A 27330-nucleotide genomic window follows, 5' to 3' on the forward strand; every position below is an offset into this window, starting at 1 on the left:
CCACTGGCTCTCTCCCCACCACAGCACTCTGCACACTGACTCTACTTCATATTATATTTTTGGACACTTTTCAACTGCTCTGCAACATTTTACCAAAGAGCATCCAGCCACACCAACCTGTAAATGCCTTGAAAGCAGGAATCAGGTCTTCTGCTTCTTTCAAATTCCCCCTAAATGAGATGCTACCAAATTCCAGGCTCATTCGCCCCAAGCACAGTAAGCCAAGAGCTGAGATGTTGAGGTTTTTAGCAGAGAACAGACACGTTCACAAGGCAGCCAAGCGTGGAGACAGAACAAATCTCCAGGCTGCCTCTCCCACGTCAAGTAGCCCAGGTATTCATGGGATAAAGCAGCAGCTGAAGAGCATGGGGAAAGGTAATGACTGGAGATGAGAAGAAGGTGAGGCAATTGTAGTTCTAAGCAGGTGCAAGGAAGCTATAGGTGTCCCCATGGGAAGCAAGTTCAGAATACGGCAGCCTTAGCATCAAAACAAAAGATAGTTTTGAGCCCTCTGAGGTCAAAATGTCAGCAAGAAGCCACTTGCACATGCCCAGTTGGAGCGTCAGAGGTCTTAACCAGTCTTAACTGGCTCAAGCTCCAACTAGACAGAGCTGTCTCCAAGTTCCTGAAAAAAAAAAAAACAACTTGGGAAAATACCTTACTGTTGAAGCTGCCTGGTCCTTACAGTACGTGCAGGTTGTTGTGTAGCAACAATTAAAGCAAGCTTCATCAGTGAAGGCAAGCTGAATGGATCTAACTGAGGACTACCCTGAGTTTCAGAGGTGGCCCATGGAGCACAGGGTCTTAACTTGAGTCTCCAGACCCTCAGAGAGTGAAACATTGCCAGAGCTCAGGCTCTAGGAACAGAGGCAACCCAAAGCATGTAACTTATAAATTCTACTCTGCATCTCTAGGAAGCATTGTACCACATAAACCATATGGAGGTAACTTTTGCCATTTTAAAAAGAGAAAATGTGGATGATGTGAAGGTATCTCAGAATTATATTCCAAACCGAAAATATCCTAGCGAGTGTGATTGTAGATATTGTCCAAAATGTTCAGACCCAGAGCCAAGAGAGAATTCCCAGGGTGTGAGTCAAATCACATCCTTCTCAAGCACACATGCTTTCAGTCTCCTGGTCCAGGAGCAGACAGGAACGCCAGGGCTCGCCTCGTTGCTCTGCTGACACCAGTATTAAGACCTGATCCTGGGACTTCTCTGGTGGTCCAGTGGTTAAGACTCTGCGATTCCACCACAGGGGGCACAGGTTCGATCCCTTGTTGGGAAACTAACAGTCTGCATGCTGAGTGGCCAAAAAAAATAAAAGACCCAATTTCACAGGCCTTATCTTACTTCCTTGGGAGCCTCAGAGCAAACTCATCTGGCCTATTTTTTGTTTTTGTTTTTGTTTTTTAATGATTTATACCAGCTTCCTTCCAAGGGAACTATGGGCAGCTGCTATACACATGAAATTCAAAATAAGACATTCAGTGATATAACAGATCAAAGACTGTTCAGAGGAAAGAATCCTTGACAGGACACCAGAGATGGTGACAACTGGGGTCAGGCTTGGTGGCTGAGGCTCCCAGGAGAGAGGAAAACTGGTGGAGTTGAACCATCCTGTTCTCTATTGGGAGGGAAGTGTAGAAACTGATCAAAGACACATCATTTCCCGGATCTAACGTCAATCAAGCATTCATCACATGAGGCCTTGCATAGATGACATGTTGAGCGACAAAGTCCACAGTCTCTTCAGCACTAAAATTCTGCAGGCAATTCTCCTCCTGATCGTTTATAAGTAGCAAAGTGTAAAAGGAAGTCAGTGAAGGCATTGTTCTAGGGAACCAGGATGCTGCGATCTCACCTGAGGGCAGGACAGAACCCAGAGTATCTAGATGGATTTGTTAAAATTCCCACCATATAAAAAAAATAGATCCAGGTTTCCCTAATGACAGAGCCAGTCTGGACGGAAAGTCAGGACAGTCTCGGTCCTGCCAATAGTTTACTGTGTGATCTTGGGTAAGTTCCGGGCTGTGCTGGGCTTCTGTTTCCTGTGCCTTTAGAGGGCACGCGACACCCGCTCTGCCTACTCTGGCAGTGTTGGGAAGTGAGACAGCAGACGGAAACACAGTACCCCTGCAGGCAGGGTGTCGTGCAAGGTATGAAGTAAAGAGCAAGAAGCATTTGAGTTGAATGGCCTCCACCCAGTCCGGCTCCAGTCTCAGGCAAGCCATGGTCTCCCTTCCTCCAGACCTACTCCACTGGTGGTTTAAACCCAATCACTGTTCACTTCTGTCATCAAACAACAGAAGTGAAAGAGGCAGACAAGAGGCCCATTTGCTTTAGCCCAGGCATAGGATTTGTGGGGTGAACATAGAATTTTGCTTTTTAATTTTATTTTACTTTATTATTTTCATCTCAGAAAAACGCTTGACTTTTCCCAAGCACTGACACATTTGACTGATACCCTTATTCCTAAAAAAATAAACCCTCAAAATTGCCTTTGTGGAAAATTTAACAATTCTCTTTGAAGAATTATTAATGTCGATCCAGGAATCTATGCAGTATAATTCAGCAGATTCTGGCCTGGTATGCAGCACCGATATTTTGGCCACCTGATGCAAAGAGTCGACTCATTGGAAAAGACCCTAATGCTGGGAAAGATTGAGGGCAGGAGGAGAAGGGGACAATAGAGGACAAGATGCTTGGATGGCATCACCAACTCAATGGACATGAGTTTGAGCAAGCTCCGGGAGACAGGAAAGGATAGGGAAACCTGGTGTGCTGCAGTTCTTGGGGTCACAGAGCTGGACATGACCTAGCAACTGAACAAACAAAAAATTCCACCTAGTCTAGCCAGATAGGAGGCCAGATGATGTACAGAAGGGAAGGCCCCCTTTTCTGGCTTTTAGCGGGTATTGCCTCTAGATCCAAGCTCTTTCTGGTAACTGAAAAGGAAGGAGGTTGGGGTATACCCTTATCTGCTCCCCTAGGACTGAGGGTGCACACATCGGAGCCCCCGCCTGCTCTGATTAGAGCAAGAGTGTTTTGTGGCCAGTTCCGAGCACACGATAATTGCATTCGTTGCTTAGGAGTCTCACAGCCTTGGCCTTTCACGTTCCTGATACAGCGAAGGCTCGTGACAGAGTGGCAAATGCAGCAGGGAGCCACGAGTTACTCTTAATTTCTTTTACAAGCAGGAACGGGGTACAGCAGTGATTTGTGTAATAACTTTATCTCCTCTGAGATATTTAGGGAAACCTAGTTCTGCAACCTGAAGTAAAAGCCAGCATAAATTATTTTTAATTTTTAAAATTACCAAAATAAAATTGCTTATACTTAAGAATGAAGAAATACAGAGGATCCAAAGAAAAAGTCAGCCCCCTCTGGTCCCCCACCATCCTCCGCCCTAGCACCACCCCTTACGGGAGGTCATGGTAGAAGTTTAGGTATTCTTCCGTAAACATTATGTTCATAGGCAGACACATATGGTCTAGCTTTTTCAAATAAGACGTAAATGGTATTAAGCCTTTGTCATTTGGCAAAAGAAACAATCTGATCAAGATGCTTTCCTCTCCAGTAGAAGTTCTCCATAGCCACACAGACAATGAAGGGGAACAGATGTGCAAACCCAAATTTCCTGTAGGTAAAGCAAGGGTGTGGCCCCAACAGGAATGGGAAGAAGAAGGCATGGTGGCTGGGGGATGATCCCTGCACGGCTTCCAATACCGAGGCTCTCATGAACCCCAACACCAGGCATAAGACAGGTTCTTCAGGCTGAAGGAAGGGATGGATGAACCTAGAGACCGCAGGGTCCAGAGCAACATAGGGTTAATAGCCAAAGCTGGGGTGGGGTTGGGGTGAGGGTTGGTCCCTGTCCGGGTCACCCCAGGAAGAAGGCTGGACCTCCCATCCGCCAGCCCCCTCCCACACTGCAGACCTGAGCCCCAGCACAGCCGCCCCCCCCCCCGGGCTCTCCATCTCATCTCTGCTCTGCCTCAAGGCGGGGGTGACCTGTGTGTCCCCGCAGGTTCACGCGGGTGGCGGCACAGGACTGCGAAGTGCTGGGCCAGTACATCCCCGCGGGCGCCGTGCTGGAGACGGCCGTGGGCCCCCTGCACTATGACCCCGAGCACTGGCCAAACCCCGAGAACTTCAGCCCCGAAAGGTGAGTACTGCCCTCCCAAGAGGGCTGGTGGGGGAAGTGAGTGTGAGGATTGGAGGCAGCTGCCAGGAGACAGAGATTTAGTGAAGTGCCCCCAAAGTCAAAAGCTGCGGCAATCAGAGAGAAGTTTTTGAGGCATAATTTCTAAAGGAACTAAGTGTACCATTTTTGAAGAGCTCAAAACACAATCCAGAGGTTTAGCCATTTCCACAGCACTGCGTGCAAGTAACAAGGCACTTTCAGGTGGGTGTCCACTGTTTGTTCACACCAAGAAACAGGACACCTTTCAGAAACACGTTAAGATGTAGCAGGCTATCACTTCCTTTTTTAAAAAATGAATACCTGCTCCAAAACAAGAGTATCAACAATTTCTTCAGGAATTCATGAAGCCCGGCTATGCTAACATGGTAGACCTGAATACTTCCCTTCTGTCCCCCGCATGGATTTGGTCCATTGTCTAAATTTCATTTCCAGACTCCCAATTTAAAATGTCTGAGCAGGCATCTGCACTTCCTCCTCATGAGAGTGGATGCATGCCGCCTCCTGGTTGATCTGGCAAGTGAGGGGCTGGCCAGCTGGCAGCTGTGTTTCCACCGTTAGTGGCTCCATCTTCCTGTTAACGCAGCCCTGACTCTACAACCCCGGTCCCTAGGAAACCATGGCAGTAGCACCCAGATAAGCAACACTGTGCTGCTCAGCAGCTCCTGGAAGTACGGTAGAGATCCAGACACATAAACAGCAGATGCAGGGTTTACAGCATCACCTTTGAAAACAAATGGCCTTGAAACAAAAAGGGCTTCCCTGGTGGCTCAGGCAGTAAAGAGTCCCGCCCACAGTGCAGGAGGCCTGAGTTGGATCCCGGCATCGGGAAGATCCCCTGGAGAAGGAAATGGCAATCCACTCCAGTATCCTTGCCTGGAGAATTCCATGGACCTAGGAGGCTACAGGAGAATTCCAAGGAGCCTAGCAGGCTACAGTCCATGCGATCGCAAGGAGTCAGATATGATTGAGTGACTTCACTTGGAAACAAAAAGTGCCTTAACATGAAAAGTGGGTCAAAGATTCTTGGGCCCATAAGTTCCAGAGGCAGTAATAAGTGAGCTGGCCACTATTACAAAATAGTGGTTGTCACCTAGCGTTACTGTCATGGAACACATGTGGCAAATGTTGTCATTTGGAGCTGAAGAAGAGCTTCCAGTGAGTCAAATAGTGCCACCTGCAGAGGTTCAAGTTGCGTTCTTGAACCAGAAAGGCAAATGTGGGCAGGGAGACAGCTCCCATTATGGCATCAGCAGACAAACTGGTAGGACAAGGCCGTCAGAGGGGGCTGGTGCCCAGGGACTCTGCTTAGGAAGTGGATGCCGGCCGGCTAGGGTCACCCTCTGGGTGCTGGGGAAACTGGAGCCACAGGTGAAGCTAGGGCTGTGGTTTCTTGGAGACTTTCACCCCGGATTCTAGTGAGTCTGCTGGCACATTAACCACGCAGTGAATTCATAAGGAGAGGCAGAGAGGCCAAAGTTGATGTTCCCGTTGATTCTTTGAATTCAACAGTGTCTGGAGGGCTTGGCAGGACAGGAGGAGCGGAGCCCGGACTGCACCATGTGGAAGGGTGGCCACCTGCTCCGGAGCCTTGGGGACTGACGGGTCAAGCAAAAACCGATCCTGCAGACCCCGTGGGGCGGGGCGCGGGGCGCAGAGGGGTGGAGGGTTGAGGCCCCACCTGCCTGGTAGGAGGAGCGTGAAGCTCTGTGTAGGGTGATGGTGTTCCGGGCCCATCCTGATCGTGCTGCCCTGCAGGTTCACGGCCGAGGCGCGACAGCACCGGCGGCCCTACACGTACCTGCCGTTCGGGGCGGGCCCCCGGAGCTGCCTCGGGGTGCGGCTGGGGCTCCTGGAGCTCAAGCTGACGCTGCTCCACGTCCTGCGCAAGTTCCGGTTCCAAGCCTGTCCCGAGACGCAGGTGAGCCCCGCCTGCTGCTCCAGGCGCAGGGGTACCCACTGCACCCCAACTTCCCACTCCAAGAGCCTTCCACCCGCCGCACCTCCTGCTTGCTCAGGCCGCTTCCCTTTCCGGAATGCCATCCCTCCCCCTTCTCCACCCCGTCTAATCCCATCCTCCGAATCCAGACTGGTGTTCCCTCAGACCCCAAAGTGGCCCCTGAGAAGTCCTGCGCACAAGGCGTCTCCCATTCCTAGCCCTACCCCAGATGCCAGTTCCTCCAGGAAGCCCTCCCGACGACTTTGCCAGCCACAGCAGACGGCTACTTCTTTTGAAGTCGTTTCAAGTGTGCACCATACCTGCACTGTCTGGTATTACAGCCACTAGCCACACTTTGCTATTTATGTTATTAATCAACACAATTAAAAATTCAGCCCCTCATTTGCATTAACCACAGTTCAAGCACTCAGTACCCACTTTCACTAGTGGCTGCCACAGGGGATAGGACAAGTCTAGATCATCTTGTTTCTTGAGCCTCTAACTGGTCTTCCATCAGGACTCAAAGACATCGATCAGAAAGCCTGCCTGCCCCCAGCACTAAGGCCTGGTGACACTTCTCTCCCTGGAGGTCCCATGGTAGCCACTGAACAGTCCTTTCACATGCAGCTATAGAGAATACCCTACTTCTAGAGTAATTCTGTGGCTTTTCTTCCAAATCTCCATCCCACCATCGATCTGCCTAAATTGGACATAAGGAAAGCCTTCTGAATGGCAGCGGACTTTCAGCAGGGAGCTCTCCCTAAGCCCCTGAGAAAGGGAGAGGGGGTCCTACTCAGTTTCTGGCTGGGCCCCAGGGTGAGAGATGAGAGATGAGGAAGGTCTGGGGTTTCTTTCACCACTTGGCACTCTGTGCCCTTGGGCAGGTCGGGTGGCCTCCCTGAACCTGTATGTTTTCATTTGCAGTGCTCTGCTCCCACCTTACAAGCAGGCTTGTTAGAAGGATAACTGGGGGACCCCTCCTCTGCGAGATTCCCTGGTAGCTCAGCTGGTAAAGAATCCACCTGCAATGGCGGAGACCCCTGTTTGATTCCTAGGTCAGGAAAATTCCCTGAGGAGGTACAGGCTACCCACTCCAGTATTTTGAGACCTCCCTGGTGGCTCAGTTGGTAAAGAATTCACCTGCAAGGTGCAATACCTAGGTTCAATCCCTAGGTTGGGAAGATCTCCTGAAGAAAGGAATGGCCACCCACTCCAGTATTCTAGCCTGGGGAATTCCATGGACAGAGGAGCCTGGCAGGCTACAGTCCATGGAGTTGCAATGAGTCAGACACAACTAAGCAACTTTCACTTTCCTCTGCAGGATGTTATTAACATAGGAAAGGGGTGAGTCCCTGTCCAAAACCAGGCCCAAGACATGACTCTGTGGCCTCTCAGAGTCCCCCTGGGGAGGCCACTTTGCTCACTCTCAGACCTGCCCTCCCTCAGCCCACAGCCCAATTCCCACAACCTGCCTCAGGCCCATTCCCAGGGAACTTTCTCATCAATAGGGTTAATTCTGATAGATATCTTAATTTCCTCTATTTTAGGTACCACTGCAGCTAGAATCCAAATCTGCCCTAGGTCCAAAAAATGGTGTCTACATCAGAATCGTCTCCCGCTGACACCACCTTCTCATCCAAAGAAAATCCTCGTGTGGAAATGTGGATTTTTGTTAGAACACCAAAGAAGCAGTTGAAAGCATGCCTGGCCTATGAATATAAAAGTGGTCATTTATGTAACATTTTCTAAATGCTTAATAAATGTGTGTTGTACTTAGTTTCAGAGAAGGCGATGGCACCCCACTCCAGTACTCTTGCCCGGAAAATCCTGATGGAGCCTGGTGGGCTGCAGTCCACAGGGTCTCGAAGAGTCAGACACGACTGAGCGACGTCACTTTCACTTTTCACTTTCATGCACTGGAGAAGGAAATGGCAACCCACTCCAGTGTTCTTGCCTGGAGAATCCCAGGCACGGGGGAGCGTGAAGTGACTTAGCAGCAGCAGCACTTAGTTTTGACTTTGCTAATGGTGTTTAAAAAACATCCTCCTCTCAATAAAGGACTGGTGCTAAATGAGTTAAAACACAGTTTGGACAAAATGACTGAGAACTTGGGGTTTTGGAAGAAATTCCGGCCTCAGGATGGAATACCCTCCTCTATAGGGTAGGAGACACACAGATGCTCAAGTGGTCCTGATGGCCCAAGTATGGGGGTCTTTTCAGTGTCTGGTGCATTGTGATGTTTAACTTAAGAGAATAATGTTGACCAGAAGCTCAACTTTAAAAGTGGTTCAAAAGCTTTATTATGCTTTGATTTTTCTAGGTAGAGTACTACCAACATTCTAAGTTTCAATGCACAGAAGAGTGGTAAGAGGCCAAAATGTACTTTTTCTTTTAAAGAACATCCTATCTTAATGCTCTGTGGTGACCTGAATGGGAAGGAAGTTAAAAAGGGAGAGGTTATATGTATATATATAGCTGATTTAATTTTGCTGTACAGTAGAAACTAACACAACATTGTAAAGCAACTGCTGTTGCTGATCAGTCGCTCAGTCATGTCCGACTCTTTGTGACCCCATGGACTGAAGCACACCAGGCTTCCTTGTCCTTCACTGTCTCCCGGAACTTGCTCAAACTCATGTCCATTGAGTCAGTGATGCCATCCAACCATCTCATCCTCTGTCGTCCCCTTCTCTTCCTGCCTTCAATCTTTCCCAGCATCAGGGTGTTTTCCAATGAGTCAGCTCTTCGCATCAGGTGGCCAAAGTACTAGAGCTTCAGCATCAGTCCTTCCAATGAATATTCAGGACTGATTTCCTTTAGGATGGACTGTTTGGATCTCCTTGCAGTCCAAGGGACTCTCAAGAGTCTTCTCCAACATCACAGTTCAAAAGCATCAATTCTTCAGTGCTTAGCTTTCTTTCTGGTCCAACTCTCACATCCACACATGACTACTGGAAAAACCATAGCTTTGACTATACAGACATTTGTTGGCAAAGTCATGTCTCTGCTTTTTAATATGCCATCTAGGTTTGTCATAGCTTTTCTTCCAAGGAGCAAGCCTCTTTTAATTTCATGGCTGCAATCACCATCTGCAGTGATTTTGGAGCCCCCAAAAATAAAAGTCTGCCACTGTTTCTTTCCATTTTTCCCCATCTATTTGCCATGAAGTGATGGGACCAGATGCCATGATCTTAGATTTTTTTAATGTTGAGTTTTAAGCCAGCTTTTCCACTCTTCTTTCACCTTCATCAAGAGGCTCTTTAACTCCTCTTTGCTTTCTGCCATAAGGGTGTATCATCTGCACACCTGAGGTTATTGATATTTCTCCCATCAATCTTAATTCCAGCTTGTTATTCATGCAGCCCAGCATTTCACATGATGTACTCTGCATATAAGTTAAATAAACAGGGTAACAATATATAGCCCTGACATACTCCTTTCCCAATCTGGAACCAGTCTGTTGTTCCATGTCCAATTCTAACTGTTGCTTCCTGACATGCATACAGGTTTCTCAGGAGGCAGGTTAAAGTGGTCTGGTATTCCCATCTCTTTAAGAATTATCCAGTTTGTTGTGATCCACACAGTCAAAGGCTCTAGCATAGTCAATGAAGCAGAAGTAGATGTTTTTCTGGAACTCTCTTGCTTTTTCTGTGATCTGACGGATGTTGGGAATTCGATCTCTGGTTCCTCTGCAACTATACTCCAAAATTTTAAAAAGAGCATTATAATTTTGTTTCTGGCTATGCTAGGTCTTTGTAGCTGTGTGTGCCATGGGCTTTCTTTAGTTGCAATGAGTGGGTACATGGCCTTCTCTTGTTGCAGAGCACAGGCTCAGTAGTTAGGACATGCAGGTTTAGTTGCTGAGAGCCATGTGGGATCTTCCTGGATCAGGGATCAAACCCGTGGCCCTTGCGTTGGCAGGCAGGTTCTTAACCACTGTACCAGCAGGGAGGTCCCCATCCTATCATAATTTTGATCAAAGAATCAAAATACAGAGCTGAATTTATTAAAAGTAATTATTGTGTTGCTGAGAAGTTCAAATGTAACAAACAACTTGCAAACTGAAACTCAGATCTGCTGCCAGCAGCCGTGTGGTCTTTTTACCTCTGTGCCGTTTTCCTCATGTATAAAACGAGGACGCTGACCTAGATCACCAGCCCCCTCCTCTGTGCAACACCTGAGCAGCATCACAGGGCTGATGTTGTATAGGCAACAGAGCAGGAATCTGCAAGGATGTGATACCGAGGCTGACCCTCCAGTACGAAGTGCAGGCTGTTGCAGGAGAGCCTCCCCCTGTCCACCGTTGTGACTGCGGCTTCTGCTGTTTTTTCTCCCTGCCTCCCGCCCCCAGCACCCCATGCTTCCCCCAAAGTGGCCCACCTGCGGAGTTCCCTTCCCTGTCTGGTCTCTTAGAATATAAGCAGCCAGCCTCATGACTATTTGTCGTCAGTCTCTCTCTCACACACACACATAAGCATGCTCTGCATCCCACTACCTCTTTGCATGGGAATTCTGAGAGGTCTTTTTGACTTCTTCCCATCACAATGCCCCCTCTCCTCCCATGCCCACAGGAATGGCTGCCCTCCACTCCCACCCACAATCCAGCTTCATGGACCCCAGCCCTTTCCTCAATGTCCAGTCCAGGTAGGTGGCAATGTGCTTTCTCACATGTCAGCAAGGGTAGAGACCTTGGCAGACTCCACAGCTCACTTGCCTTTTCTGGAGCATTTGATCACCTGCTGTGCTCCTCACCATACCCCCAAGGACCACTCAGCTCCTAGCAGTCTCAGATCTGAGAACCGCAGGCAGAGGCACTGTGTGCAAACTGGACACACCGTATCAGGAGGCTGGGGGATGGAAAGGAAGGGTGCAGGGGAAGGACTGAACCGAGGCCAGCGGGCACAGCCACCCAAGAGGGGGTGGAGGGCCTCAAGAGGTGGAGCCATCCTGCCAGCCCCTCCAGCCCCAGTCAGAGACCCTACCAACCGCTGTGTGTGCAGGAGACACAGAACACACCACCTACTCCATGTCCAGAACATAGTGCATAATAGTGGATCTGGGTTTTGTGGGGCTTGAAATCTGAATTGAGGGAAAGAAAAAGAAACAAATATGTAACTTTCAAGTTTAACCAAAATGTATGATCATGCAGCCAGGTAGCAGTGGTTCCCCTTGAGGGCTGTAGAAGGAGCCCCAGTAAATGAGGGGCTGTGAAGCTTCAGCTTCATCACCTTCATGATAAAACCATGCACAGCCCTCCTCGAGGCCAGATACAGGGGCTCTGTTTTATCCTGACACCCAGAAAAGTGACTTACCCCACAGGTGCCCAATAAACAGACACTGAAAAATGAACTGCAGCTGTCACCCATGTCAGATAAGTATTTTTTTTATTCCCAGACTCTGCTGTGACACTGCAGCACAGGTATTCAGATCTCATGGGGACATAAAAGCCTTATTCAGAGAGTGTTCTGTGCAGGTGCAGAGGCAGGGGCAGGCATTCACACGCCAGGCCAGGTCTTAGGGGAGCCACTCATTCCTGTCACCTGCCACGACTAAGGGAAACCAACAGGGACTCAATGACACTACACAGTAGCCACTGGTCTAACAACTGGTCTAGCCACTAGTCTAACATGGGCCAATTTCAAGGCCAGAAGCCCAGAAGCAGCAGCAGAAATGGTGCCCGGATTAGACATACCGCAACAGACACGATGACTGTGCCCTGCCAGGCCCACAACCCAGGACTTCCTGTACCAATGGCTACTGTGTCATTCTGACAAAAACAACTCCAGGTGCCACAAAGACCCTGAAATGTCAAACCAATGAAGAGACAGAAATTGTTGCAAATTAAAACTAATCCATAAAATAGTGTCTGGAAACTCTGTGCCTGATGCCAATCTGCAGCAAAGTCAACAAAGAGTAAAAAATAAAACTTTAACACCTGAATAAAAAGCAATAATGGATTCGTCTACCATCATTACTGGCGAGTCCAAAAGTGATTTAAAAGTGAAAATATTATCATCAGCCAGAGATTAAGAATCTTCATAACTTCATCATGAAACAATGTTAAATGAACAGTTCATTAAAAGTTTTTTTTGTTTAAAAAAAAGCTTTCCCTAAATAGCTATTTCAAGTAAGATAAGCCAGAAAGGCATAAAACCATCGGGGTGCTCACTGCTGGAAGCTGAAGAAAGAAGCCAAGGAGAAGAGGGCGGGGGTGGTGGCCGGGGGCTTGGTGGAGGCAGTGTACTGGATGACGTACTCCGGGTAGGCCTGGTGCTTCTCGAAGATCACGAAGATGGAGGGTTCAGACATGCTGTTCACGCAGCTGTCGTACAGGATGTTGCCTTGGGCCTCCTTGATTGGGGGGCGGACGTAGGCGGTGCTGCCCCGGACGAACTCGCCCACCAGCACCCGAGCCAAGAACATGGTGTGGGTGTTGCTGTCGGTTTTGCTGTAGTGGTGGGAGTATGCAGCATCCCGGGCAAAGTAGCTCCCTACAAGGACACCAGCGTCAGCCTGTGGCCAGAAAAGGCGTGCCCACTTCCTGCCAACAGGGCAAGACCTATAGCCTCTACCCTCCCTCTGCTCCTGTTTTTACAGCTTCTTCCTTATGAAGGGCTTCAGAGGGATCATGAAACTCTGAGATGGAAAACTCCTTTCAAGTAACATCTGTCACTCCAACTCTAAAGGTCTCTGGGCCCCTCACTACTGACTCCCTCCCCAAGAAGGTCAGCTTCCTGAGCCATAAAATGGGGCTGTGGCCCAACTTCGCAGGGTTAGTGTGGAAAAACACCAAGACCCCACCCATAAAACAGGCTGCAGACACCCACCGCCCAATACACAGATTCATGGATAAAAATCTGAGTTGGAAGCTGCTGCCTGCACATTCAGATTTACAACCTACCACCAGCTCCCATGCACCCTGACCCCAAAGCTGTCAGACTGAAGCTAATGGACAGACCTGACTGAGAAGCTGCTGACTACAGATCACACCACGAGGTTCTCTCAATTTAGCAACCACTGAAGGGGAGAGGAGAATGTTCCTGTTCTCAGGAGGTGTTTAAGGGTAAAGTGGTATGATACATGCCACCTACTTCCAAATGGTTCAGAAATAAGAGACAGGGTGATAAATCCAATGTGAAGTGTTAAAGCTGATGAACTGGTAAAATTTATGTGGGAGGGTTTTTTAAATATTATTCCTCCACCTTTCCTGTGAGTTAGAAATTATTTTCAAATAAAGTTTAAAAATAACTAAGAGACAAAACCAGGTAACATGTTATAGCAAGAATGACATGTTTACCTGAGCGTATCTGAGCGTTCAGATTTTTACTCTAAGGTAACAGCATGGACAGGTGGGGACCTGACTCAGGGCTGGGAAGGCGGCTCTGTCTCCTCTTCCCACTTCCCAACAGAGATGCAGGTTCATCTCCCAGGGAAGCCAAACCCCAGCCTAAGCAGGGGGTCAGGCCTGAGGCTGCACACAGCGGGGAGGGAGAGTCAGGTGTTGACAGCTGGGTCCCCCACATCCCGGCCCGTCCTCCCCGAGTCTGAACTACTGGTGCAACTCATGCTGGTTCCCCCCATGCCCTCTGTCAATTTGTTTTAAGGTGGTTTCTGGGTCTTGGACAGTGAGGCCAAGATGATTCTGCCAGCAGGGGTGCTTACCTTTGCCGTAGGAAGTACCGTGGAGACCACTGACCCGCCAGTCAAAGTTCTGCTGGCAGATGGCATCGACAAAACCAGTGCTGGTGCCGTGGAACAGCTGCCTTTCATCCACCATCTTGCCACCGTTCCTCTTCTGCATCTGCTCTTTTTGCCTAGAATCACGAAGTGAACATGTGCTGGAGGGAGAGGGCACTTGCCACCAAACACAGGCTGCCCAACCCAAGAAAACATGTCTTATTAGAAGTGCCTTAAGACCAGGAGCCATGAGACTCCAGTAACGGGCCAGGAGCCTGGAAAGCTGAGAGTAGGACCTGGGTGAGAGCAGAGGGAAGCCCTCCCTCCTGGGCTCCAGGCCTCCACGGCTCCTTGAACCCCCAAACAAGATGGATGAGCCCTTAGAAGGCAGGCTGCTTCTTCCCAGTATCCTGCTCCCGCCTGGAGCCTAGCCAAGGGAGCTGGAAGATGCTGGACAGTGGGGGCATCCTCCTCCCTCTCCTCTAAGTTCCCTGATCTCATCACCGGGCTGGAGTTCAGATGACCCTGCTCCAGCCTCTTGTGGGAAAAGGGGAGCAGGACCCCAGGCCCACCACGGGGACCTGCTGTGGATTTCCTTCCCACATGGACATGTCAGTCCTTGGGCACAAAAAGGAGGCCCCTGCCCTCTGGCTGCCAGGACAATAGCTTTACATTCCCCAGGGTGAGGGGTGACTTCTATGGACCCTCCCCTGTTGATCTCCAGGGAGCCAGAGTGTCTACTGCAGGAGCTGGCTTTGTCCCTGGGGAAGCCACAGCACCCGCCCCCCACTCCACTCCGTCTCTGGAGGGACATGCTAGCACTGAGTTGTACAGATGAGGCGGGCACAGAAGAGGGACGCAGCTCCTGATCCCTGTGGCCTGGGGCAAGCAGCAGCTGCTGTAGCGGATTGTTGCTGCTGCACCGGCATGTCTGGGAAGCAGCTGTCTGAGGGAACAAGGGACTAGCCCACCAAGAGCGAGCCCCGGACACACCACTGATAGACTTCCCAGAGGGCGGGGTTCTGGACCCGTTCAATCTTCTGAATGGAGTAGAGAGGCATCGTACAGGTGAAGAGGTTCCAGACCTTCTGAAACTCTTCTGAGGACGAAGGGACGGTGATCCTCTGTAACAGACAAACATTTTTACTCTTATCGTCAAAGTGTAAAATACAGCTCTCTTCCCAAGGCTGCTCATGAAACGCCAGAACCACAAGCAAACACAGACATCTTTCTGTGTCTCAGAGTAAAGGGGAGCATTTTCCTCACTCCCCTTAACTCCAAGGGGCAATCTCTCCAGGCTCAGATGTGTGCAATTTGTGGTCACTTCCCTCCTTTCCCTGGCAAAGCCAGCCAGCATGAAGGACAGGCAGGCATTGCTATGTCAGTACCACCCCGGGAGTTCAAGCACAGTCCCTGCTCTTCTCCCGACCCCACTCAGGGCCAACTACAGGGTCTACGAGACACAGAGCTGGTGCCGGTGAATGTAGAACACACATGACTGGCAGAGAAGGGGCAAATCCTGCCACAGGCAGCGATGCGGCATGAGGCCATGCATGACACGTGCTGAGGGAAAGGCCAGGCTGGCGGACAGCACACAGCAGCTCAGGAGCTCAGTGAGACCAGAAGCACCCGCTCCCTCGCAGAGGCGCCCGCCTCTCCCCTAGCATCTGGCTCTAGGAAACCACTCTTGATGAGTCCACAAAGGCCCCTGATTGTCACACAGAGGGACAACGCACAAATCCCTGCTCCTGCTGTCTGGACCCCAACGAGCTTACCTGTTTCCAGGTCCACGAGGCTGGGCTCAGCTACCCTGTTCCAGGATCACTGGGGATTCTCTCTGCATCATCCTTTCCTCCACCCAAGTGCAGCCTTAAAATAACCATCTCAGCCCCCACAGACCCTGAATTATCAGGGCTGTGTGTGAACATCCATGGCTCTCTGCAACCTACAATCTGACTCTGGTTTCCCTGCTCCTGTCTCTCTGGAGGCCACCATGCCTTCTCCCACAAGCCTGCCCTCCCAGCCCAGAGCCCAACAAGGACTCCCACACCTGTCACAGCTCAGCCCCTTGACCAGGGCACTCCACAGCAGGGCCTGACTTCCCTCTCCTGCACCCCCACATTTATGCATGCCCTCCACCCGAGACACTTCGTGTCCTGTCTTAGGTTCCTTCCCCATCCAGTTCGCATCCACCAGCATGTTCCTCCCCACCCTCTCCCGTGTAAGCGCCAGCCGTCACCAGGTATGGACCTAGTAAGGCCTTCCGGGATCCCTGAAATACAGCCGCCTGGTCCCTGGTGGCCAAGTACTGCATCTGCAGTCTCCCAGCCCTCCAATGTCCTACCGGTGTCCAGGTGTGCTTCGTGCGTCTCCCAGGCAGGGGCTGTCAAGTTGGAAAAGCCAGTCTGCACAGTGCTTGCCGGGTCAGAGGCCAGAAGCTCCACGTACACCTGGCGTCACCAGACCCCGGCCTGAGCTCTCTACCCAACTCAGCACAGCGCCCACTGCAAGCTGCTAAACAGAGTGTTCATTCTCTTGTCTTCCAGTAAGTTCCTAGTATCTGCCTCCCAACTGCAACTCTTCTTTTAGATGGCTCTCATCACACTGAACCATCTCCTGGCTTCTCTCCCTTTTCTTCTTAGTAAAACTTTTATCAGCTAAGCAGCTTATTTATGCCCTTCCTAGAAAATTTCCAGTTCATCTTCCTCCCTCCACCATACATCCTTCTCCCCTCAGGCCACAGCCACCTACCTGAGTAGTCATTTAGCTGTAAATAAGCCCCAAGATCTGAAAGACACTAAACTTAGGACTCACCTCTCAGCGGCAGAGGACAAAGCATGGTCTGCTCACACTTACCTGTGTCTAAGAACACCCTCCTCCCAGCCTAGGGCTGTGCCAGTCTCATACCTTAAAGCCGGTGTCCGGCAGGGCCGAGCGATCCCAATGGTCAGGAATGTTCTTTAGGCCTTGAGAACTGATGCTGCTACAAAATGTAAAGAAAAACACTTAGTCTGTTCTTAGACATAAGTAGGCCTCTCAGAGGTGCCTCTAGCAGCCTAGGCCATCAGTCTTGAGTCTCAGCATATCATCTATAAAGTCAGGGAGGAGGCAAGGAAACACATAAGCACACTCTCCACCACGGGACAGCACTTCCATCTTGGCCTGTGTGGTCAAAACCAATTGGGCACAAAGGATCTGTTTCTCACCTGCACCCTAACTCTGCCACATAAGGGAGAGAGCATTATGACTAAGGCTGTACACATAAACCCTCCCCATAATTTTATAAAATTCAAAGAGCCTTGAAACTTTCATTAAAAACAGCCTCAAGGCTTCCCTGGTGGTGCAGTTAAGAGTCTGCCTTGCAATGCAGGGAACATTGGTTTGACTGCCAGTCCAAGAAGATTCCAAATGCCATGGAACAATGAAGCCTGTGTCCCACAACTAATGAGCCCATACACCTCAACTACTGAAGCATTTGGGTCCTAGAGCCTGCACTCCACAAGAGAAGCCATTACAATGAGAAACCCGCGCACAGAGGAGCCCCAGCTTGCTACAAAGAGAAAAAGCCCACACAGCAACAAAGACCCAGCAGAGCCAAAATTAACTAAATAATTTTTTTAAAAAACAGCCTCAGTGAAACTAACACAACACTATAAATTAACTATACTCGAATAAAAAACAAATTAAGTTTAAAAAAACTCAGCTTCAATGATGTATAGTTGGCAGAACTATATATGTTTATATAAACATATGTAATATTTAAAAACATTTTTTAAAAATATAAAATTGATGTCAAAATTCACTTGGCAGTAGAAATTTGACTTGAACTGCTAAGAGGCTACTTGTGGTCTCTCTCTTCCCTTCTTAAAGTAACTATGCAAAAATATTAACATGTTTCATTGCATGGGTCACATAATATAAGCAGCACATGCTCTTTTTAAAAATGAAATAAAAACTGAGTTCTGAAAAACATGTGGACCAAAGGGTTTAGAAATAAGGACTGTGAAACTAACTCCAAATCATTCCTAGTCAGTTTCAGAAGGCTCTGTTCTTCCCACAATAGATCTACCTTCTGTTTCTGCTGGCATGAGATATGTACCTTCTTCCTAAGCCTCAAAGAACTCCCACAAATAACTTTCCTAGGAAAATGGCACAGTTTAAAAATAACTTAAAAAGGTCCCACAAGCAAGAATCAGCCAGAAACAGATCCATGTAGATGTAAGATGTTAAAATTAGCAGGCAGGTTATAAAACAACTGCCCGCTAATTTCTTTCTATGTTTAAAGAAATTTAAGACAAACTTTAAAAACATATGCAAAGAACAGAAAACTATAAATAGGCCTGGAGGATTTGGAAAAAAAACTGTAGAAATGAAAAAAAAATCTTTGAAGTTCAATGGATAGGCTTATTAGCAGATCAGACAATCTAAAGAGAGGTGAGCTGAAAGTTAAGGGCAGTGAAATTATCCAGAATGTGGGGCAGAGCAGTAAGAAGATGAGCAAGGAGAGGAAGAAGCCAAGATGTGGAGAACACAGTGAGAAGGCCTGAATCTGGTCACAGCCAAACTGAAGCTCCAAAAAGACAATATCGAGAACAGAGTGAAGGCAATTTTCAAAGAGAACTAATGAGACACAACAACCTAGAGATTTAAGAAGCACAAAGAATCTTCAACAGGACAAATAAAAATGCATATCTAGACACACCAGAGTGAGAGTGTATGATACAAAGACAAATGGAAAATCTTAAAAGCAGCCAGAAGGGGAAGAAAAAAAGTGATTCCGGCAAAAAGCTTCGGTTAGACCAACAGCTGACTTATCAGAAACAGCAACAGAAACCAAAGGACAGTGGAGTGATATCTTCAATGTTCCAAGAGACAAAGAAACAAGTAAAACATCTATACTTGCATAGATCCAATGTGGAAATCATATTCTGTGACCCCACTAACTGTGTAAATAAAGCATTTCTTTCTAAAACCCACCCACACTAGAGTCCCAGTGGCCGTGGCGGACCAAGCAGACTCACTTGCTGGAGTCATGACCACCAGCTTCCGTCACACAGGATAGAGGGAAGCACCATGCCCTTTCCTGCATCAACATGTGCAAGAGAGCAGGAGGATCCAATCCCTCGTGTTATTTCTGACATATGTGTCTTAGTCTGAATCTCACCAAAATGACCACTCTTATTTCTGACATATGGTGTCTGCCACGGTCCCCTGAAAACAAAGTAGAGTGAGGACAAAAGAGACCCAGTTTCAGAAAAGAGACAGGTTTTTCTAAACTGTACCAGGGGTAGGCTCTGGATAGGGAAGGAAAGAAAAAAAGATGTCCAGGACTTCCCTGGTGGTCCAGTGGTTAAGAATTCACCTTCCAATGCAGGAGACATGGGTTAGATCCCTGGTCGGGGAACTAAGTTCCCATATGCTTTGGGGCAACTAAACCCACGTGCCACAACTACTAGGCCTGTACACCATAATCAAAGATTCCACATGCTGCAACTAAGACCTGACAGTCAAGTAAAACAAATATTTTAGAAAAATGATATCCAGAAGTAGGATCACTCATAATCAACCAAAACTAAATCCAGAAGCAATCCAAAGAGAAGATACAGATACATTTAACTAAATGATAAATATTTCTGCATGGTAAAATACTTCATAGACAAAGCCAAAAGGCAAACAACAAGCAAAGAAAAAATACTGCAACTTACATGACAAACTAAGGGCTGATCTCCCCAACAGAAAGAAGACTCAATGTTTAAGAAACATACCAAAATGCTGGCTGAAGAATGAACAAAAAGACAAATAGTCCCCAGAAAAAGAAATGCAAATGGCCCTTACATGTTAGGAAAGAATATTAAACCTCACTCAGAAAGAGAATTAAATACACTGAAATATCCTTTCCCACCTTTACTGAAGAGCTTGATGACTTCTGTTTTCAAGGCTGAAGGAAACAGGCACCTCACACATTCTGGGGTGAGTGTACATGGTTAAACCCACAAACAGGAACTTGCATTTACCATCTAGGACTCCAACCTGATGGCTCACCTCCACAACTAACAAATAGCACATACAGCAGACATTCTTTGTGGTATCATACTCATACTAGCAGATCACAAAAAGGCAAGCATTCCTCAAAAGGGGACAGATTAAACCATGGCAAATACACATGATGGAGAATCATGAAGACAGAAACAGAATTCAGAAGACTTCAATTAACTGAAAAAGAGTAATTTCTTTTTCCCCCAAATCTGTATAATACTCTAAGTGAAGCTTTTCTGGTGGTTCAGACGGTGAAGAATCTGCCTGCAATGCAGGACACTGGGTTTGATCCCTGAGTCAGCCCTAGAGAAGGAAATCCGCAATCCACTCTGGTATTTTTGGCTGGAGAATTTCATGGACAGAGGAGCCTGGAGGGCTACAGTCCACGGGGTTGCAAAGAGTTGGACAAGACTGAGCAAGCAATACACATACTGAAGTGATCACCACAGTTAAGTCTAGTAATGAAGTATTAAGTGAAAAACAAAAGGTACAGAATAGTATAGATAGAACGCTACCGTTTATTCAACAAAAGAAGACACTTTTATGTACACTCATTTGCTCATTTTTGCAAAGAGAAACACAGTAAAGATAAACCAAAATTGATGAAAATGGTTGCCCGCTAAGGAAACAGTACAGAGATATAGAGAGGAGAATTCTAACTATTGAGTAGATCTTTTCACAGTTTTGACTTCTAAATCATGTTTTACACATAGCCAAAAATAAATTTTATTAAGAAAGGGAGGAAAGAAGGCACAGCTGGCTTAGAGGAAACAGGGAGGGGCAACTCCAGGAGGTTACTCTGTTAGACTTACAGGCACTCTATCTGCTTGGATTGATAATACCTTTTCCCTCTAGCTTCTTTAAATGACCTTGCCATTCTCCACAAGTACAACCACTGAAGTCCATATGTGACATCTTAAAATAAGAAACGGAACCACTCTCGGTCCTCTGTGAAACAGAAATGAGCCAGATTTCTCCAGCTAATGGAAGAGGCAGTCCGCTTGACAGCAGCGCTGGCTACAGTCCTGGCCTGGGCTGTCACACATCAAACTAATGGGCACTGTGTTACCTCTCGCCATCTAAGCCACCATCCCCCAGTAACTGGCAATGGGGGTTGGAGAGAACTGACCCCTCCCCTAGCTCCAATCCCAGCCCACACGCCTCATACCTAAAACTACCAATTCAGAGTTGTCTAATCAGTTCAGAGCTCACAAATTTGTCCCCATCAGCAGCAGGAGGGCCCTGCTCCTAAATGGTCTTAAGGCCAGGCACAGCCCTACTGGCTTCTGGTAGTCTGATATGTAAGGGAGCTCACTCTGGGGATGAATTTGGCCCACTTGTGCCTGCAGCATCTGCTTTTGGTATTTTTAATATTCCATGATATTCAAGTATTAAAATAATAAGAGTTTTGGAGGCGTATTCCATTATTTCAACATTTACAAAAATTCAAGTCTGTGATTTAATTATTCACTTGAAAAGACAACCTGATAAGCTAGCTTCAAGTCTAGACTGGCCTGCAGATCACAACAAGCAGCCTTGTAGTCAGCTATCCCAACACTGCTACCCATAAGGATAATTCTTTCTCTGGTCCAATGCCTTTGCAACTAGTGGAATACGTATGTCAGTAATCAAACTGCTCTAGATGACTCTGAAGTGGAATTGCCATTCATACATAACACAACTGGAGGACAAAGAGGAACTTTAAATGCTTTGTCAGAAACAAAAACCACAGTGTGCTACCAGTGGGGAAAAAAACCAGCCCTGAAAAACAGTATTGATGAACCTATTTGCAGGAGAGGAACAGAGACACAGAAGTAGAAAACAGACTTGTAGACACAAGGATGGAAAGACAGGGTGGGACGAAATGAGAGAGTAGCACTGACATGTATATACTACCATGTGTAAAATAGATCACTAGTGAGAATCCGCTGTGGAGCACAGGGAGCTCAGCTCTGGGCACTGTAATGACCTAGAGGGGTGGAATGGGTGTGGAAGGAGGCTCAGGAGAGAAGGGGTGTAAGTACACATACAGCTGATTCAAGCTGTTGTACAGCAGAAACCAAGACAATGTTGTAAAGCAATTATATTCCAATTAAAAAATCAAAACAAACATACAAACAGAAAAACCCAGAGCTGTTCAAACAGATATCTTCCAAGTCATAAAGCAAAAGATACAATCACTTGAAAATGGAACCAGAAAATTATCAGAGTTTGATTATTATTTCTCCACATTCTCTAAGTCTAAACTAAGTAAGAACTTTCTGGTTTCTGGAAAAATCTGCACAAGAATACCTTCATGTCACAGTAACACCAATGGCAATCTTAAAGGTAAAACATCTAATTAAGTGATTTGGGGAATATCTTTTCCTATGTGTTTGGCTTATCATTTAATGCTTTGTTAATTGTATCTGTATCATCATTAAAACAACTATACATCAAGCATTTACCTTTTTATAACTTTGTTAAATATTATATCTTTATAATACATTTTTACTTGAAGTATGGTAAATATACAGATTTTTGCATTTCATGAAGCCTCAACCTTCTTACAGATCACTCATATAAACAGCAGCACTTTGGTATTAAGTGAAAAGTAAAGTGGCTCAGTCATGTCCGACTCTTTGCGACCCCATGAACTATACAGTCGATGCAATTCTCCAGGCCAGAATACTGAAGTGGGGAGCCTTTCCCTGGGATCGAACCTAGGTCTCCTGCACTGCAGGCAGATCCTTTACAAGCTGAGCCACAAGGTAAGCCCGGTATTAAGTGAAGGAAAGTACAAATATACTCAGAGGGCAAGGCATAGGAAATAGAGACAGAGTGCCAGGGCATAAGATTGCAAGCCAGCTAACCCTCTTGATGCTATAGCCAGTCTGAGTAGGTTTAGTATCTGCAGTTGGGCACATATCAGCTGATACACATATTACATAACAAATTCCCCAAATGCCACCTACCAGGTTTGCTTCATCTTCACATCTTGGGGAGACACATATTTGGGTCTTCGGCAAACCTTTCTAACTGTGCCATAGATCACGTTTTTCTGAATGAAGGCTGGTGGAAAAAAACACAAATAAACATACAGGACAGCAATGCTTTATAAACACAAACTAAACAGGTTGTAAAGCTAATTCAAATGTTAAAGCCCACAATCAGTCTGTTAAAAACAAGGCAGTTTTACACATTTCAAATATTCATAATAGGTATCTGTAGGAGACTGGATTTAATGAATAGATGAATGATTAGTAATTGACATATCAATTATACATGAGTGCTTTTAAATTGTTCCTTCCAATCTTGTTTAAACTATTATTTTGCTCAGCAATTTTTCCCAGCTTGGATATATCAGCCCAGCCTGAGACCAAATTACCACATCTTGAGCCAGTGGGTTTTAGAGTTAATATAATAATTTTACGAGTAAAGTTTTTCTTAGTTTGACTAAACTTACTCAACAGCAATATTTCTCAACCTTTTAAAACCTGTATCATCTTTAATAAATGAAATTCTTACTCTATGCCAACCCCCAAGATTCTTATATTCATCCTGAGGGCAGAGACGGGGACCTGTCTTTCAGGCTGAAAAGTCATGAAACCTATAGATTACATGTCCCAACCACCAGGAAATCTCTGTCAAGTCTTACTTTCTGCACATAAACAATTTATTTGACTTGAAAAACTAATTCACCCTACTGCATTTGAGCATCTACCCTGTGATCACCTAGGCGTGTGTCCCTCATGCCAGAGTCCAGGTAGTCAAGAATGGGCACTCCCGGGCAGTCCCCAACATTCTGATCGGGAGACCATACTCCAGACATGGCTACCACAACCTCTTCAGTTACCCATCACTCTGCCTCTCACCAATACTCTGCTAATTAGCTTAAACAGGTTTTTCACTGGTCTGTTGACTAGCATTGCAATGACTCTTAAATAATATTTTATCAGTTCAGTTCAGTCGCTCAGTCACGTCCAACTCTTTGTGACCCCGTGAATCACAGCACACCAGGCTTCCCTGTCCATCACCAACTCCCAGAGTCCACCCAAACCCATGACCATCAAGTCAATGATGCCATCTGACCATCTCATCCTCTGTCATCCCCTTCTCCTCCTGCCCTCAATCTTTCCCAGCATCAGGGTCTTTTCCAATGAATCACCTCTTCACATCAGGTAGCCAAAGTATTAGAGTAGCTTCAACATCAGTCCTGCCAATGAACACCCAGGACTGATCTCCTTTAGGATGGACTGGTTGGATCTCCTTGCAGTCCAAGGGACTCTCAAGAGTCTTCTCCAACACCACAGCTCAAGAGCATCAATTCTTCAGCACTTGGCTTTCTTTACAGTACAACTCTCACATCCACACAGTTCAGTTCAATCGCTCAGTCGTGTCCGACTCTTTGCGACCCCATGAATCGCAGCATGCCAGGCCTCCCTGTCCATCACCAACTCCCGGAGTTCACTCAAACTCAAGTCCATCGAGTCAGTGATGCCATCCAGCCATCTCATCCTCTGTCATCCCCTTCTCCTCCTGCCTCCAATCCCTCCCAGCATCAGTTTTTTCCAAAGAGTCAACTCTTCACATGAGGTGGCCAAAGTACTGGAGTTTCAGCTTTAGCATCATTCCTTCCAAAGAAATCCCAGGACTGGTCTCCTTCAGAATGGACTGGTTGGATCTCCTTGCAGTCCAAGGGACTCTCAAGAGTCTTCTCCAATACCACAATTCAAAAGCATCAATTCTTTGGCGCTCAGCCTTCTTCTCAGTCCAACTCTCACATCCATACATGACCACTGGAAAAACCATAGCCCTGACTAGACGGACCTTAGTCAGCAAAGTAATGTCTCTGCTTTTGAATATGCTATCTAGGTTGGTCATAACTTTCCTTCCAAGGAGTAAGCGTCTTTTAATTTCATGGCTGCAATCACCATCTGCAGTGATTTTGGAGCCCCCAAAAATAAAGTCTGACACTGTTTCCACTGTTTCCCCATCTATTTGCCATGAAGTGATGGGACCGGATGCCATGATCTTCATTTTCTGAATGTTGAGCTTTAAGCCAACTTTTTCACTCTCCTCTTTCACTTTCATCAAGAGGCTTTTTAGCTCCTCTTCACTTTCTGCATAAGGGTGGTGTCATCTGCATATCTGAGGTTATTGATATGTCTCCCGGCAATCTTGATTCCAGCTTGTGCTTCTTCCAGTCCAGCGTTTCTCGTGATGTACTCTGCATAGAAGTTAAATAAGCAGGGTGACAATAGGCAGCCTTGACGTACTCCTTTTCCTATTTGGAACCAGTCTGTTGTTCCATGTCCAGTTCTAACTGTTGCTTCCTGACCTGCATATAGGTTTCTCAAGAGGCAGGTCTGGTGCTCTGGTATACCCATCTCTTTCAGAATTTTCCACAATTTATTGTGAGCCACACAATCAAAGGTTTTTATAGGTTAAATTAAAAGGTATTCAAGATACGTGAATGGGCTAAGTATTTGTGAGACCTGTTCCCTACATCCCTCGAACAGAGTAAAGCATGAGGCTGTCTCCCTAATTTACCATTAAAGAGGATACACTAGGCGAAGTCCTAAACAAGCCCTGACCATGGGGATTCTGCCAACCGATACTAGCTAACAGACATCAGACATCAGGATTCTGCCTCTGGAGCCTTGGCATTTGCCTTCAGTGACTGTTCTATGACAGGGGTCCCTGAAAGGACAGAGTCAAGTCTTACCTGATGCTACAGAACTAGTCATTCGGCCTGCTGTGTGTGTCTGTGAAACGAACTTGCTTCCTAATAAATATTTAGTAAATAAATCTGAGTGGCAGACTGCCGTCTGAGACTTGCTTTTACTCTGCTGAGTAGTGACATTATGGAGGGAAAAGTTAAGTCACCTGAAACTTCTGTGGCTACTGTCATCTACCAACACACAGACCAAAGAGTTTTGCCCACCACGTGAGCTTGGGGCAGTCTGCAAGAAATATGCTTTTTTTGAGTTTGCAGTAAACTCAGTGTGTGTTCTTCCCCACCCTCATCTTGACTATTCTGTCCCCTGGGGCAGCTGCCTGTGTTGAGAGGCTGCATCTGACATTTCTGATTTGTTTTGATAGTGTTCAGATACTTTAAAGAAATATTTCAAACTGTGATCAGCAGCAGTCAGATGGGTGCTAGTTGTACAGACTTGATCTTCAGGCCAGTCCCAACTTATTATTCCATAGATTTCTCATGATCCCCTTGAGTGCACTTGTGTTTTATCAGACTGTGGATTGTAAAACCACCTCACACATGACTGATGTTTCCCAGCAGATACTGAAAGCTGTAAGCAGTTCTCACTGTAGAGTAGAAGAAACTTTAAGGCTCTTTGCACAGGCACATCAAGGGAGCAGCGATTCTACCTTAACTAAAATTACAAGTACTTACAAAACCAGAAGCAAAACTAACTGGATAAAAGTAGGCAGATAGAGTGGACTTAGGATAATTCACCAAAGACAGTTTGCTGCCCTCCAAATAGATGGTCCACAAAAGTAAACAATAAACAGTGCTTAAAGTGCTGTTTAAAAGTACTTAAAAGGAGGTCCACTTAATTTCCTATTAAAAAAAAAAAAAGGCTGAAAACTCATGAGGATTCAGAGATTAAAATGTAAACTTAAAGGCAAAACTGAATTGATCATGGATGAACTGATAAATCCATGTGAAAATGGCTTGAAAGAAGCCACAAGAAACTGAAACTAAAGGGAAAAAAAAACACCACACCTCACAAATAAGTCACTGGAAGACCTGACCAAAGGGTGTTTGGTCTGCTTCTGTCTATCTGTCAAGGCAAGGAGAACAAGCCATTAAGGCCTGTACTCAGGATACCACAAGCAGAGCACCTGATAATCCGCTTCACAGCAATTTTCAGCTGATGTGTGTGTCTACCATGTGTTTCCAGCCAGCCACCAGTGCTGAAGGCGCCTACAGAAAAGCTGACATGGACTCTGCAGCTGGGGGCAGGAGGAGGAGCGGCACAGCAGAGCCACTGTGACGCGTGCCAGTGACTAAAGTTAATCCACGGACACAGGAACTTGCCCATGCCCACAGGACCCTGCTCCAGTGCTGCCTACACCGCCACTGCCACAGGCTGATGCTACCTGACCCTCCACATGGGGTTCCCGTCACGTGCCATCAACCCCAGGCAGCTCCCCCTGCATCCTGCTGGCTGGCTCATTTGTTGACAGGTCTATTCTCCCTTCTAGATCCACAGCACTTCAGAACAGGGACCACTGCATCCTTCTCTTTCCTGGCCCTCAACGTGTGTGCGGAGTTTCTCCACGGTTAAGATGGAAAAGGCAGAGCCAGCAGATGATAAGGCCCTACTGGGTGAGTGCGGTGGATCAAGAAATACCTTCTCCCAACCCCACCCTGGACATGCCGCACAGCTTGTGGGATCTCAGTTTCCTGACCAGGGACTGAATACAGGCCAAGCAGTGAAAGCCCAGACTCCTAATCAGTAGGCCACG

At 47.0% G+C, this 27330-nt stretch overlaps 2 protein-coding genes across 3 annotated transcripts in view; one reads left to right on the plus strand and one right to left on the minus strand.

Annotated features, from left to right (window-relative positions):
* Positions 1-7926, plus strand: part of TBXAS1 (thromboxane A synthase 1) — a 169422-nt gene extending 161496 nt beyond the window's left edge. Inside the window, exons 11-13 of the mRNA XM_040259992.1 lie at positions 4032-4169; positions 5964-6126; positions 7692-7926. Coding sequence (XP_040115926.1) covers positions 4032-4169; positions 5964-6126; positions 7692-7766 — 376 coding nt within the window. The 3' untranslated portion in view covers positions 7767-7926. The remainder of the gene's footprint in view (positions 1-4031; positions 4170-5963; positions 6127-7691) is intronic.
* Positions 7927-11511: 3585 nt separating this feature from the next.
* PARP12 (poly(ADP-ribose) polymerase family member 12) overlaps positions 11512-27330 on the minus strand; it is a 45481-nt gene continuing 29662 nt past the window's right edge. Inside the window, exons 8-12 of one of the 2 annotated variants that reach the window (XM_040259991.1) lie at positions 22812-22908; positions 16729-16801; positions 14815-14945; positions 13807-13958; positions 11512-12635 (exon numbers count right to left, since the gene is read on the minus strand). In XM_040259991.1, coding sequence (XP_040115925.1) covers positions 12310-12635; positions 13807-13958; positions 14815-14945; positions 16729-16801; positions 22812-22908 — 779 coding nt within the window. In that variant the 3' untranslated portion in view covers positions 11512-12309. Of the gene's footprint in view, positions 12636-13806; positions 13959-14814; positions 14946-16728; positions 16805-22811; positions 22909-27330 lie in introns of both variants that reach the window. The other variant, XM_040259990.1, reaches the window with a different exon arrangement.

Source organism: Oryx dammah, unplaced genomic scaffold (genome assembly GCF_014754425.2).
Source record: "Oryx dammah isolate SB20612 unplaced genomic scaffold, SCBI_Odam_1.1 HiC_scaffold_18, whole genome shotgun sequence".
NCBI lineage: Eukaryota > Metazoa > Chordata > Mammalia > Artiodactyla > Bovidae > Oryx > Oryx dammah.